The 15,522-nt window shown below is 36.6% G+C and overlaps 1 protein-coding gene across 1 annotated transcript in view; it reads right to left on the reverse strand.

Annotated features, from left to right (window-relative positions):
• Positions 1–419: 419 nt before the first annotated feature.
• LOC130237100 (ERC protein 2-like) overlaps positions 420–15,522 on the reverse strand; it is a 48,187-nt gene continuing 33,084 nt past the window's right edge. The window contains exons 3-4 of the mRNA XM_056467907.1: positions 10,502–10,564; positions 420–542 (exon numbers count right to left, since the gene is read on the reverse strand). Coding sequence (XP_056323882.1) covers positions 420–542; positions 10,502–10,564 — 186 coding nt within the window. The remainder of the gene's footprint in view (positions 543–10,501; positions 10,565–15,522) is intronic.

Raw genomic sequence — 15,522 nt, forward strand, 5'->3', positions numbered from 1 at the left:
GCGAAGTGGCGCCTCACAGCAAGAATCATCATCTAAATCATTATTCCTTTTTTTATTCAACAGTGAATTATGCTTTGATCAGATTTTGTGAGATTCCCTCCACCTTCTATGTAACTCTACATAGTCTCAGAAGTGACTAATGGTCTTTTATGAGTCAGTGCTGATGGTGTGCTCCGTCTCCACTCATTACTTCTTAAAGCTGTAAGGAATCGTCTGCATTTACTGCAGGCACATTAGCAAATTAATTCAGACCCTTAAACAGACACTCACGTTAATGCACGACTGCAAACACGCAAAATCAAACACGTGAGCTCCTTTAACACAGATTAACTCTACAGATAAATCCTTCGAGATGCACACACAAAAACACCAAAGAGAATTCAATATGTTGTCTGAATAGATTCTACATTTCTACAGCTCTATTTCTGCTGTTTTTCACTGATAGATCGTGTCTCCTGTAGGTCAGGAAGTTTATTGAGGATACAGTCCTCAATCCTTCCCGATTCCTTCTCTTTCCGTCCCCGATCAATAATCTGTGTTGGCTGGTGAAGAATTCAAGGAAACGGTCCAATTATTCCATTTGCATAATTACAAGCGTTTGCAAAAGAACCTCAATCCACTGGGTTGCAAAAAATGGTGGTTGGAATTGACTAGAGATGTATTTAGATGTATTTTCAATGGATTTACAGTGACCCTTGCATGTTTTTTCTTCTTCAGATTTTACCTTTCATGTCGTCTGTAATAAAGCTGACTCAAAACAAAAGAAGCAATTGTGGACTGACTGAAATGAGTTTCAATGATGAAATGAAATGAAATGAGAGTCTGTAATTCTGATCTCATTTTGTGCTAACACTATAATTACTTTCATATAAAAAGCTATATATTTTGTGCAGTTAATGTACAATTTAATAGATTAACTAGGTTAACTAGGCAAGTCATTGGACAACCATAATCTTAAATTAAATTAAATTAAATTAAATTAAATTAAATTAAATTAAATTAAATTAAATTAAATTAAATTAAATTAAATTAAATTAAATTAAATTAAATTAAATTAAATTAAATTAAATGCTCTGTTAAACATCACTTCAGAAATATATTTTTTTAAAATTCTCTCATCATTTTTGGGTGAGCTGTCTCTTTAAGAGCGTGATGTCTGACTAAAGTCAGCTGAGTCATTCAGAAGTGTTCAGCTCTCATGTTGTGTGTGTTTATATGTGTGTGTGTGTGTGCATGTGTGTGCACTGAAGCATAGGCAGGCATGAATATGTATTCCATACGGCAGTGTGTGATAAAGGGAGAGGGAGGGAGAGCTGCAGCCGGAATAATCCACAGCATCACTTCCTCTCCCTCTCTCTCTCTCTCTCTCTCTCTCTCTCTCTCTCTCTCTCTCTCTCTCTCTCATTACTCATTACCCCCCATCACTAGCACAAATGTTTCAGCCTCGTACATCCAAGAAACTATTTTTCAGTCAATTTGTCTTTATGTAGACAAATTGTTTCCTCCGGATTTTGCACCTTTATGCTCTGCTTATGATATAGGGGCAAGGTATTATTTTAAAGAGGTTCCTAGACATTTCTTTTCAAGTGACTACCACGTGAATACATTAAATTAATCAAATTGGATTTTTTTAAACGTTCTATTAAATCAAAAATAGTGATAATACATAGACTTTAGTTTTGATCAAAATAAATTGAGCAGCAAATCATTATTTTAGAATTATTTCTAAAGGATTATTATATTAATATTAATATTATTTTTATTTTTTACACTAAGGCCTAAAGTAATGATGCTAAAAATTCTGTGTTGAAAAAAAAACTTCAATATGCTAAAATAGAGAACAGTCGTTTAAATTTGTAATTATTTTTCCTATATTGTTGCATTTTTTTATCAAATAAATGCATTTTCAATTATAATTTATTTTATTACTTGTCCTAAAGTAAAAACATTTTAATTGTACTAAAATATGACAAACCTCCTTCATTTTTGATCAGATAAATGCAGCCTGGATATGCAAAATATTCTGAGGTGATTTAAAGATTTTATGTTTTGTTTTACCAATCACAGATTTTAGAACAATGGTTCAAACAAAATAAAATAAAAAATACACCGAATGTAAAGTCTTTTTTATTATTATTATATAATCTCACTCATGATAGAAGTTTTACTGTAACGTTGATCGTTGTCAACACAGTTATTGTTTCGCAAGAAAAAATGCTATAGCTATAGAAAAAGTGCTATATCTTATCTTATCGTTTCGTATTAAATCTTGTCGTGTTGTATCATATCATATTGTGTTGTATAGTGTCATATCATATCGTATGGTGTTGTATCGTATCGTGTTGTGTCATATCACATTCTGTTGTACTGTATCATTTTGTATCATTTAGTATCGTATTGTATCATATCGTATTCTATTGTATTGTATTATAACGTATTGTATCATATTGCATCATATCGTATTGTATCAAATCATATGGTATTGTATTTTTCATATTGTATCGTATTCTATCATATCGTGTTGTGTCATATCATATTCTATTGTATAGTATCGTATCATATCCTTTCATATTGTATCATATTGTTATATTCTACCATATTGTATTGTACAGTATCATATCATCCTATCATATCATATCATATTGTATTATATCGTGTTGTCATATATTGTTTTGTATAGTATTGTATTGAATCATATAGTTTCGTATTGTATCATATCCTATTGTATCATATTGTATTGTACCATATTGTATCATATAATATTTTATTGTATTGCATCTCGTTGTGCTTTGTCATATCATTTTCTATTGCATAGTATCGTATTGCATATCATTTCGTATTGTATCGTATCGTTTTGTATCATATCATAACATATCATTATGTATCTTGTCATGTTGTGTCAAATCATATTCTATTGTATAGTATTGTATTGTATCATAATGTTTCATATTGTATGATATTGTTTTGTATCATATCGTCTCATATTTTATTGTATTGTATCTTGTCGTGTTGTCATATATTCTTTTGCATAGTATTGTATTGAATCATATCGTATTTTATTGTATCATATCGTATCAAATTGTATCTAGTGTTATGTCATATTATTTTCTATAGCATAGTATAGTATTGAATCATATCATTTTTTATTGTATCATATGGTTTTGTATCATATTGTACCATATCGTATTGTATCATATCGTGTTTTATTGTATTGTATCATATCATATTGTATCTTGTCATGTTGTGTCATATCATAGTCTATTGTATAGTATCGTATTGTATCATAACGTTTCGTATTGTATGATATTGTATTGTATCATATCGTATCGTATTGTATCTTGTGTTATGTCATATCATATTCTATAGCATAGAATCATATTGAATCATATCGTTTCATATTGTATCATATCGTTTTGTATCGTATTGTCTCAAATCGTATTGTATTTTATTGTATTGTATCATATTGTAACGTATTGTATCTTGTCGTGTTGTGTCATATCATATTTTATTGTATAGTATCGTATTGTATCATAACCTTTCGTATTGTATGATTTTGTGTTGTATCTTGTCGTCTTGTTTCATATCATGTTGTGCCATATCGTACTCTCTTGTATTGTATTGTATCACGTCGTGTCGTGTCATATCATGTTTTGTATCATATTTCTTTAGTATTTTAAACCCTAAGTTCAAAAGACACAAGAAAGATGAAGAAATAACATTTAATAAAATAAGCATCTAAAAATACAATGTTGATTTCCGTGTTATAAACTGTTATGAGCTCTTGGTCTCAGCATTAGAAAATGTAAAATTAAATTAAATATTTAAACCCAGAGAAAACACTGCCTCTAACACAATGGCTTACACACACACACACACACACACACACACACACACACACACACACACACACACACACACACACACACACACACATGCACACACACACACGCACTGTGACGTCCTGCCCCATGACAGATGCTTCATCTTTCTGCACAACATCCATCAGCTCAGTCCAAATGTGGAAATATTTAGCTCTGGCTGTCAGCCTCCACAGTAAATGTTACTGCGCCTCTAAATGAACGATTACAGTGAAAGGCAAAACAACATCCGGAATAGAAAAACAGCATTAGATCAATTTTGTTGTTTTTCATTTTCCCCCCAAAAGCCTATAAATCAAGGTGTCTTGATTCAGAATGTTCTCCAGCCTCCCTCATATTTGTGAAATTACAAGATCCCTCACAACATGCACATTAATGTATATATTTATTTAAATTTAACGCTCACTCAAATTTAATGTATCTAGAGGGACGTGCTAAATAAATTGACTTGATTTATTGACCTTACTCGGCGATGTGGAAGTGTGCTTGTATTTGCGATTGTTTTAGAACTTCCGATTTAGTTGCCTATGGGAGAAATTACCAGGAATAATAAATGGTAGAAAATGGTTGTTCCCTGTCGATTTTTTTTAGGCTGCCAGGTACCACCAGTAGTTTTAGGATTTTCACCTAAATTGACAGCGCTGCGTTTCATTTGAGTAAAATATGAATCACTTTGAAGAGATTTTATCAGAAACAGATATGACTGTACAGACATCTTTATGATCCATCCATTATATTTCTAATTATTTTGCAAGATATTATTCTTATTGAAGTGCAATTTAAAGACTTAAATAAGCTATTATGTTAATTAGGCAAGTTAAGTTGATTAGTTATGGTAACAATGATTTGTTCTGTAGACTATCAAAAAAGAAGAAAGTTTTTTAGGGAGGCTAATAATATTAATCTTAAAATAGATTTATTTTAATTAAAAACTGCTTTAAATCCATGTGGCACCAGGCAAAAGTATAAATCCAGCTTCAGGCATAATCACGAGTACATGTTACGACACACACACACACACACACACGCACACCCGAACACACACACAGACACACACACACACACAGACACACGCGCACACACAGACACACGCGCACACACACGCACACGCGCACACACACACACGTGCACACACGCGCACACACACGCACACATGCACACACGCACACACACACACACACGCACACACACACACACACACACACACGCACACACACACACGCACACACACACATGCACACACACACACACACACACACACACAGAGAGAGAGAGACCGGAGCTCAGCAGATCATACTGTAGATCAATAATCACAATCTGTGCCTGAGCAACTGTAGTTAAAGCTCTTCTCCACAATCACCACTCCACACACACACACACACACACACACACACACACACACACATGCATTTATTTATATCCTCGTTATTCACAAAAACAGTGGCCAGAAAATGCATTTCTCCTCTCTTCAAATCCTCCACTTGTCTTCTACAGAGCGCTGCTTTGCTAATCTGTCTTGTAATTCCCTTCGGCCACTATTTCCCCTCGCAAATGTGCTTTTCAGCCATCCATCCATCCCTATTTAGTTTCCATCGCCGCTTAGACTGGTAATCACGGTGAATGCAAGAGAAAAATCACTGATTAAAGAATCTGTGTCTGTGCTTCGGATTTAGTTTTAAGCAATTAGTGGGAACAGGGAAAGAATGCGATCGAAGATCATTACTTTGTTAGCTGTGACAACAGGGACTAGAGGTCTCGCTTCTCGCTTCTGCCACGAGTCCCTTTTTTTGGCTTAGTCATTCCAGAAACTGTGCAAGGAGACTGATTCATCATAGATGAACTGCAAATATAGCATGGTAAAAATGGAAGGAATTTCATGCTCATTGTATTTTTAACAGAACCCTTTTTTAGCATAGACAAAGGACAATAAAGGTGCAGTATGTCAGTTTTTGACTCTTCTAAAGCATACCATAATATGTTTGCAGATATTTAAGAAACATGCTAAGTGACTATTCTTGTTTATCTGAAAAACAATGCTGAAGTCAGATATTCTGCTTTGAAAATGTAAGTTACATGCTGGAACGGCTGTCTTTGTTTTGGTTCTTTTAACCCGGCAAATGCTACTTTAGCCAATTATATTTCAGCACCCCGGGTTTCCTAGTTGGGAAAACAGCATCTTTCATTCATTGAGTCAGAAAGGCTCTCAAAGCATGCGTACGTGACCGAAGTGCGACCTCCGGTGGACAGCAGCAGACTCTGAAATGAGGCGCATATTCAGAGATCTACATGAGGTGGTTATTAATTAGCAAATAATATAAATATTATGAGCGTAAACATTAGGTCAGCAGGTTACTTTGCTCTACACAGAAACAGAAACTGGTCCGGCCGGGACTCAAACCAGCGACCTTCTTGCTGTGAGTGCTAACCACTGAGCCACCGTGCCACCCTTTGATACATTTAACCACCTCCATTTTGACATTTGATCAACTTAATAAAAAAAAATGTGTATATACATACTTTAATGTCTTTTTTCAAACGTGTAATGGTAGTCTAGGTTACATGTTTTATGAATAGATGAGAATAAAACAAAGCACTTCTGACTAACTTCACTTTCTCTACGGTATCCAGGGAAACCAATCTAAAAAAATCAGTTATTAGATGTTTTGTCAGAAACTCCCTCACAAGATCAAGCAGTGTGACGGACTGAGCCTCTTTGTTCTGATTTAGCTTGCATGCGTCGACTGGATGCTTGAGTTTCCAAAGTATTGAATGTTAAGCTGCTAAGCTTCCACAGACCTCTGGATCAAATGCCAAAACTGGCTCGTTTCTCAATTACAGCAGAAGCCCACGCTAGCGCTGGATGAAATAGGCATGTGATTTAAATGCTAATATTCTAGTTGTACAGCATTAGATTAAGCCCTCGATAATTTAGAATACCATGAAATGTCATATTTGATCCCAATTACTGTACTACAGAATGCACAGAAAGGTGCTAACCTAACCTGCTAAATGCTAACCTGAAAATATACTGAGTACTGTGGTATATTAATGGATATATTTAAAGAAGCCCTATTATGCTTATTTTGTTACAGGTTTAGCTTCATTTAATGAGTAATGTTGCCATGTGAGCATGATAAAAAGGGTTTTACAAAGTTTTTCCAGTGGGATTTCATAAACACTGAACGTTTTTCAGGAACAATGTTATCTTCATTAAAAATTTCTTTGCACATCAGTGGTTACTGGACATCACGAGTCTTTGGAGTAGCATTTTAATGTTGCTGACAAATCCTAGGCTTACTGATGTGTGTTATCCAACCCAGGCTCATTCTGAAAGCCTAGTCCTGTGGACATTTCTGGAGACTGTGAATTATGTAGGCTGAGGTACGTATGGCTGCATTACATTTTTTTAAACGAACGCTACGGGGCGGTGTGACGCCGTTCCTTTTCGCGCTTACCGGCTGACAGCTTACCCCATGTGGAGGGCTTTCCCGCTGAAACCAGTTTGTCCAGTTAGCTCATTGTGTACGTCGGCGGACTTGAGACTCAGAGAAGACATGACCACGACGGTGACGACGACAGGTCCAAGTCCAGGGAAGAGCGGTTCCAGAAATCCAAAAAATCCAAAAAATTAAATGAACGAGTGAATAACAGGGTGAGAATATGACGAAATCCGAAAATGTGGTAAAAATCGAGGACTTTTCTTTTTTTGGACGGCTTTTGTAAATCGTTGGTTGGGTTTTGGGGAAGTAAGTGGGTGGGCGGGTCAATCGACAAAATTGGTTGGGTTTAGGGAAGGAGGAGGGTGGGTCTGTCGATTGGTCAGCCGGTCAGTCAGACATCCAGTCAGTCAGATAGACGCTCGGTCGACAGTGACCTCTGGTGGGTTTATGCGAGAACAGCGCAGGCACGAATGGCACTCGCGAGAGAAATTCGAGATACGAAAAAGAATCTACCTCTCGTAGATTCGCAAAAACTGCAAAAATACGTACCTCCCGGGATGTATTTTGTGGTCTCCAGAAACATCCATGGGACTACGTTTTCAGAATGAGCCTGGGTTGGTGTTATCATCCCCTTTGAGGAAGTACATTGTGTGGTTTGTATTGTTCTGTTTGTCTTCTGTTGATATTGAACCTAGAAATAATGTTGAATTTAGTTGTAGTGAATTTGTCAACAATTTTTTTCCCTAGATGTTCAATCAGGTTTAGTTCAGGACTTTGGGCTGACCATTCCCTTATACCAATATTTTCAGCTTCAAGGAAGTGCTTTACCCATTTTTACTGTGAAATAGGACTCATTGACCTTGATAAAATTAGAATGGCTGGCTGAATGAATGTTGAACACAGGGAATTAACCGCATGTTGTTGAAGGAGCTTCTGATAATTTTGCTTTCCATCATATTACACATTTTTTTATTATATATTTAACTGTCCCTTTAGGATTTATTTCTAAATTTGAAAATACATGTTACTTTGCAAGGGTGGCATGGTGGCTCAGTGGTTAGCACTGTCGCCTCACAGCAAGAAGGTCACTGCTTCGAGTCCCGGTTGGGCCAGTTGGCATTTCTGTTCGCATGTTCTCCCCGTGTTGGCATGGGTTTCCTCGAGGTGCTCCAGACAAAATTGGCCGTAGTGTATGACTTTGTGTGAATGTGAGAATGTATGGGTGTTTCCCAATACTGGAAATGGAAGGGCATCCGCTGCATAAAAAATATGCTGGAATAGTTGGCGGTTCGTTCAGCTGTGGCAATCCCTGATAAATCAGGGACTAAGCCGAAGGAAAATGAATGAATGCATGATACTTTTCAAAAATGCTTAAAAACTGCAGGTGTTTTGTTTGTTGCTGTTGAAGTAAAACAGGCACAATCTAGAGAAGTGGGTGAATGCAGTAGCTTATTTACATTTAAAAAGACACAAAAACAGATTTTGTGGTCCCTGAACCCCTCCAGCCCAAGGCTGCACTTTGAAATTTTGTCCATAAATATTATGAACAGAATTGGTGACAAAGGGCAGCCCTGCCAGAGTCCAACATACACTGGAAACAAGTCTGACTTATTGTCGGCAATGTAAACCAAACTCCTACTCTGTTCATACAGTTATTCGAAGACGATGCTGTTCTGTTGGCTTTAACGAACATGGACCTTCAGCATGCACTGGGGCAATTTGCTGCCGAGTGTGATGCGGCTAGGATGAGAATCAGCACCTACAGTACAAGTCCGAGGCCATGGTGCTCCACCGGAAAAAGGACACTTGCCATCTCCAGGTTGGAGGAAAGTCCTTACCCCAGGTGGAGGAGTTCAAATATCTTGGGTTTTTTGGTTTACGAGTGAGGGAAGGATGGAATGTGAGATTGACAGGTGGATTGGTGCAGCAGCTGCAGTAATGCGGTCGATGAACAGGTCAAAAGGCAAAGCTCTGGATTTACCAGTCAATCTATGTTCCTATTCTTACCTATGGTCATGAGCTTTAGATCATGACCGGAAGGACAAGATCTCGGATACCTACTTTAAAGATAGGGTGAGGAGTTCTGACACCCGGGAGGAGCTCGGAATACAGTCTGTGCTCCTCCACATCGAGAGAAGTCAGCTGAGATGGCTCGGGCATCTGTTTCGGATGCCTCCTGAACGCCTACCTAGGGACGTGTTCCAGGCATGTCCCACCAGGAAGAGGCCTCGGGGAAGACCAAGAACACGCTTGAGGGACTATGGGCGTAATCACACTATGTACAGTTGCCTTGAACTGAAGCACGCTTGTCCCCCCCTCCTTTCTCCCCTGACGGCCTGCACTCACATAGCATTCGAGTCGAAGTTCGCTTACATCATTGATGATGCACTGTTCAGTTTAACAAAACAGAAGCGTTCTCCCTCAGCACACTGGACGTTTCTTTAGTTATATAATTTTAGTCATTTGATATGCAGTGACACACAGTTAAATATTTTGCCAAACAGATCAGCCTCTTTTGATGCTCATAAAGGATCATATAGTCCTCGTGCTGCGGGTATTAGGAGGTTTGTTGAAGGTGCAGCTGTCGTGCAATGAGGGGTTTGCGTCTTTTGACAACAGTTTGCGTTTATTGAACAATAAGAATGATTAATAAATCCATATGAAACTTAAAAGTCACGAAACATGAAACATAAGTCCCTTAAAAGTCACGTCTCGTCTTCAGTTTCGGGCTCAGGCGGTTTGCACTCACACTACAAGCAAACCACGGCAAAGTCAAAGTGAACCACGCTCTGGCACACCTCTTCCAACCGGGTCAGGGCCGGCCAACCAACTGAACCACGCCTTAGCCCGATTTAGAGCACTTCCCTTTCTCAAACGAACTGGGAAACGCGCCTGGGCATGGTTCAGATAGCATAGTGTGAGAGCGCCCTATGTCTCTCGGCTGGCCTGGGAATGCCTCGGGATCCCCTGGGAGTAGCTGGAGGAAGTGTCTGGGGAGAGGGAAGCCTGGAGTTCTCTCTGCCCACACGACCCGGCCCCGGACAAGGGATGAAAAAATGAATAAATGACACAAAAACAGGATGTACTGCTTCCACACAAAACATGTGTTTTACAACATATAAATAAATGACCTTTGAGGTATTTTGATCTGACACCACTTTAAATTTACTCTGTAAATCTTACCTTTTCATTAGCATTCTCAGTGATGCCGAAACACGGATCATTATTCTCCTCGATAGCATCACGCTTAAACACAGACCATCAAATCTTGTTACTGTACAAATCACTAACAAGTCAACCCCCACTAATCCTTTTTGTATTGGCTTTCTTTCAGGCACCCCAGGGGCAAAGAAATTGAGACAGCTGAAACAAGGAGTCGAGAAACGGAGGAGGCGACGGGGAGGAAACGAGCTCAAAAAAACAAGCAACAACATTTGAGCTAAACTAGCAGCGCCCGAGGACATTCACTCATCCGTTCACCTCCGAGTCCTGAGCTACAAAAGAGCCATTAGCATTGAGCACTAGCCACCCAGCGGATGAACCCCATCATCATTCATCAAAGCCCAGCTATTAACATCAAGGGAAAGCATCAATCCTGGAGAGAAGAGGATAATTTTGGAAGAACTAGACTAAGATCAAGAGGTTGCACCGTCTATTTAGATCAATACCACTTTTTTCCTGACCTACTGACCAAGAGGATTAACCAGACTTAACAGTAAGGTCACCAGCAGTGCTCTTACAACTGTTTTCAGATGTATTTTATGCATGCAAAGTACAATGTAGCCTCTTCCAAGCAAATAGAGTCTTACAAAACATGAAGCTTTGTGAGATTTTCGTTAGCATTTGCTTAATATTTTTATGACCCTGTACTAACACTGTGGTTTAAAATTATTCAAGTTAATAGAAATCAATTTCGTTTAATTAATATTAACTGAAAATATGAAATATACAAAAAAAATCTTAAAATAATCCTTAAATATTCTCAACAAAACTAAAATTCATACAAATTAATCAAAAATACAAGCTACAGACTGGCAAATAAAAAATCATTAAAATGATAAAAACAAAACAACATTACCAAAGCTTCAAACATTTAAATGAAAACCTGAAAATAAGAAGTATCTCAAACTATTAACAAAGCTACAGTGCATGCTCAATACAAAATTAACACTGTGGTACACACATACATAAATAGTAATTACTAATTGTATTATATAAATGATCTATTTTTAGTATTTTAAATAGCTAGACAATGTGTTTTTACAATAATTACAAATAATTATGTAGGATTGGGTTTTAAACCACAGCGGTTCGAACTGTAGTTCTGCCGAATGGGCAGTATTAATAGCTATAAATGTGGGAGAGCGTTGATATTATGTGATTGTATTGTATTGCAATATGGAACAGTTAAGTGTTGATGTTAAATCAAAAGTAATTCACAAATACTTGAAAATGAGATGATTTAATGACAATAATTCTCTATGGTTACAACTGAATTAATTACAAAATAACTGTATAAAACGATCAAATATGGAATGATAAAGTATATGATATAAATTGTACCCAGCTTAAATGTATAATTAAAGTTACAAGAGGTAGCAGGAGAGACACAGAAGGAGGGAGAGAGAGACAAAGAGAGCAGGCCCAGAAGTTAGCCTGATTGCAGTAGTCAGAGAAGATATACTCCAGAGAGGGAGAGGAGCAGAGGAGGAAAGCAGACCAGGAAAGACAGGCCAGGAAAAGAAAAGAGGCAGAGCAGCATTTTACCACCTATTTTGTATCTTTCTTGACCATGTGACTAAAGCCCAAATGCTGAGACATTCAAACTGACCAATCAACATGTGACCACATCGTAAAACCCCCAAAGTCCACATACCAGGCCCAGATCTTATCAGTATCTGCCTTTGGAGTCAGTATGGACCTTCTTGAGTCAAAAATACATGTTTTGTCATGTAAACAAACGCATATAATAATTTAGCCTCTTACAATTACAATAATTACAACTATAACACACTGAATAAACAAGTTTAGAATTAGAATGTTCTTTTACAGTGTATGCGCATACTGTATGCTATTCTGATTTGAGCTCTAGCCTGACCAGCTTAATGAAAATGCCCAAAACCCATATAAAATAGCCAACAGTCCAGTTTGGACTGACACAGTTTCAATTTACTAGAAATTCTATGCTAAGCTGCTTTGACGGAATTTACATTGTAATAGCGCTATAGAAATAAAGATGAATTCAATTGAAGTTCTACTTAGCTAGAGACTAGAAGAACAGCAAATCAATTCAGGCTGGTTTAAGATAATGTTTTCAGCAGGTTTCAGCAGATTTACTGTTTAATCTTTATTGTAAATAGTATGTGAAACAGTAAGCAGTATACAGTACAAAACAATCAAAACAAAACTTTCATCTGGATTAGGGTGACTATATTTCAGTTTGCAAAAAGAAAGATGACTCCAAATTGTTTTGCTATTACTTTTTCACAGATTAATTAATACGCATCAGGCTCAGCGTGCAAGATTTCTATCAAAACCATTATGAGGGCTGCACAATATTTCATTTCAGCATCATTATCGCAATGTGTACATCTGCAATAGTCACATCCCAGGATCTGCATTGATAAATTGGGATTATATATATATATATATGGGATTATATAGTCACTAAATTTAAAATACATGAGATTAGCTGAATTACTGCACAGTTTAACCATAATAGAGTGAAAGTTTGTCATCTGCACATTTTTAAGCCAGTTTAAAGCATTCAGACATAAGCAATTTTACCATTTGTAACTTTAATTAAGAATATTTTTATACTATTTAAACAGTGAAGTCTTTGCAGTGTTATTTTATATTAGATTTCTTTCAGCTTTTGTACCTGAATATGGTTTGGCTAGCCTGAAAACCAAAAAGCACTGTTTATTTAACGTTTGTGTTTGCTCTATTGTATTTAGTTATACTTGTGATTTGTTTATTACATTCAGTGCATGATTTGTTCCCTAACAGAATCATGCCAATCAATAGAAAATTAATAAATGGCTTCCAAATAGAGGTTTTCAAGTCATCTGGTGAAATTGTATGTATATTGCAATAAATATTGCAGAAATACAAAATATCGCAATGTCAGATTTTTCCAATATCGTGCAGCCGCTCTATGTGTGACAGATTTTAATTTACAAATATAAAAAACAGATATCAAATGTTTGGACTTTAGTGTGCCAAGACCTTTACAGGAATAGTTCAATCCAAAATATGCACATTTACTCACTATTTCTCCCTAAAGTGGTTCAAAACCATTATGAGTTTCTTTATTCTGTTAAACACAAAAGAAGATAGTTCGAAGACAGCTGAAAACCTGTAACCATTAACTTCCATCGTAGGAAAAACAATACTATGGAAGTCAATGGTTACAGTTTTCCAACTTTTTTCAAAATCTCTTTTTTTGTGTTCATAAAGGTTTGATACAAGCAAAGAAAGAGCAAAGGATGACAGAATTTTCATTTTTAGCTGAACTATCCCTTTAAGGCTGGCCAACATCTTTTAAAGAAACTGCAAGCTCCTTTAAATTTAGTATCATTGCATAAATCTCAATAGCTGAACAAATTTTTAATGGCAACAATAGAAACCACAAGCATTCAGATCCCACCACCAGTCACCCGGCCACCTCCAGACTCACAGCAGGAACATGTGGCCATTATGAAAATGGAGCACGGCTAACAGCATATGATGACGTGCACCTTATACTAATTGTGTTGGATCATCACTGTTATAAAGCCAGCATGACAACACGAGTCTCCTCTGAGGAGCTGGAATCTTCAGGACATGCATGAGTGTCCTTGAGGAGCAGACGTGCTGGATGGGTGAGCTGCAAATACAGCCCAGTGCACACTGTAAGACAGCAGGCCAGCCAATGATGTTATGGAAAGGCGTGCGAATGTTTGGAGCTGATTTGGCTCACACATTTCATTGCTTTATCGTTCCTCAGGCAATTTCATTGGCTGCTGATCACTGCTGCTCTCTTTGCTTGTCAGTAAAAGGATTGGACGGGTTTCAAACCAGTTTAACATTTATCGCAGCATCCAGACTAGTCTCACAAGTGCACTCATTTTGAAAATATATATAATTGTTTGATTAAAAAACAGTGAGGATGTGACATTTTCTCATTGAAATGCATTTTATTAAACCGTCAAATAAATATACAGTAGGCCTACAGCTGATGACAAAACGACTAGCCCTCTTGTAAAATCGTAATTATTTTTCAAACATTGCCCATGTGATGCCTAAGAGAGCAAGGGGGCAATTTTTCACAGTATTTATTTATTTTCTTCCGGAGAAGTCTTATTTCCTTTAGTTTGGCTAATAATATATAATTTTATATATATATATATATATATATATATATATATATATATATATATATATATATATAAATATATATATATATATATATATATATATATATATATATATATATATATATATATATATATATATATATATATATATATATATATATATATATATATATATATATAGTTTATCAACAAGTTTTTTCCAGAAATGTTCAATCAGGTTTAGTTCAGGTCTTTGGGCTGACCATTTCCTGATATCAATGTTCTCAGCTTCAAGGAAATGCTTTACCCATTTTACTGATAAATAGGGAATTAACCACATGTTGTTGAAGGAGCTTTATATAATATACCTTTATATACACTTCCGGTCAAAAGTTTGGGGTAAGTACGATTTTTTAATGTTTTAAAATAAGCTTTTATATATATATATATATATATATATATATATATATATATATATATATATATATATATATACAGTTCTGTCTGGTTCTTGAATCTGATTGGCTGATAGCCGTGCAATTTTCAGCAAGTAACAGCACTCGTCCTGCCTCTTCACCCTTGACCCTTGTGTATTACTCCACCCACATAGAGCAACAAGCAGAGGACATTCTACATTCATAAATTCTAAGTCGATCTCTCTCTTTTGTACTTTGTATTGCTGTATTAATAGCACAGAAACTGGTAGTGTTTGCTTTGCTCTGGCTTTTTCAGGGTAATCACTGTCAAATCCCGATTGCAACAGAGAAATACTGGGACATCTCTGTAGACTGATGGCATTTCATGCCGTTCAGCCTTTAAAATCTTAATAAGTGGGCAAAAATCACCTGTTTTGTCATGACTTTAGAT

Source organism: Danio aesculapii, chromosome 11, assembly GCF_903798145.1.
Source record: "Danio aesculapii chromosome 11, fDanAes4.1, whole genome shotgun sequence".
NCBI classification, from domain to species: Eukaryota; Metazoa; Chordata; class Actinopteri; order Cypriniformes; family Danionidae; genus Danio; species Danio aesculapii.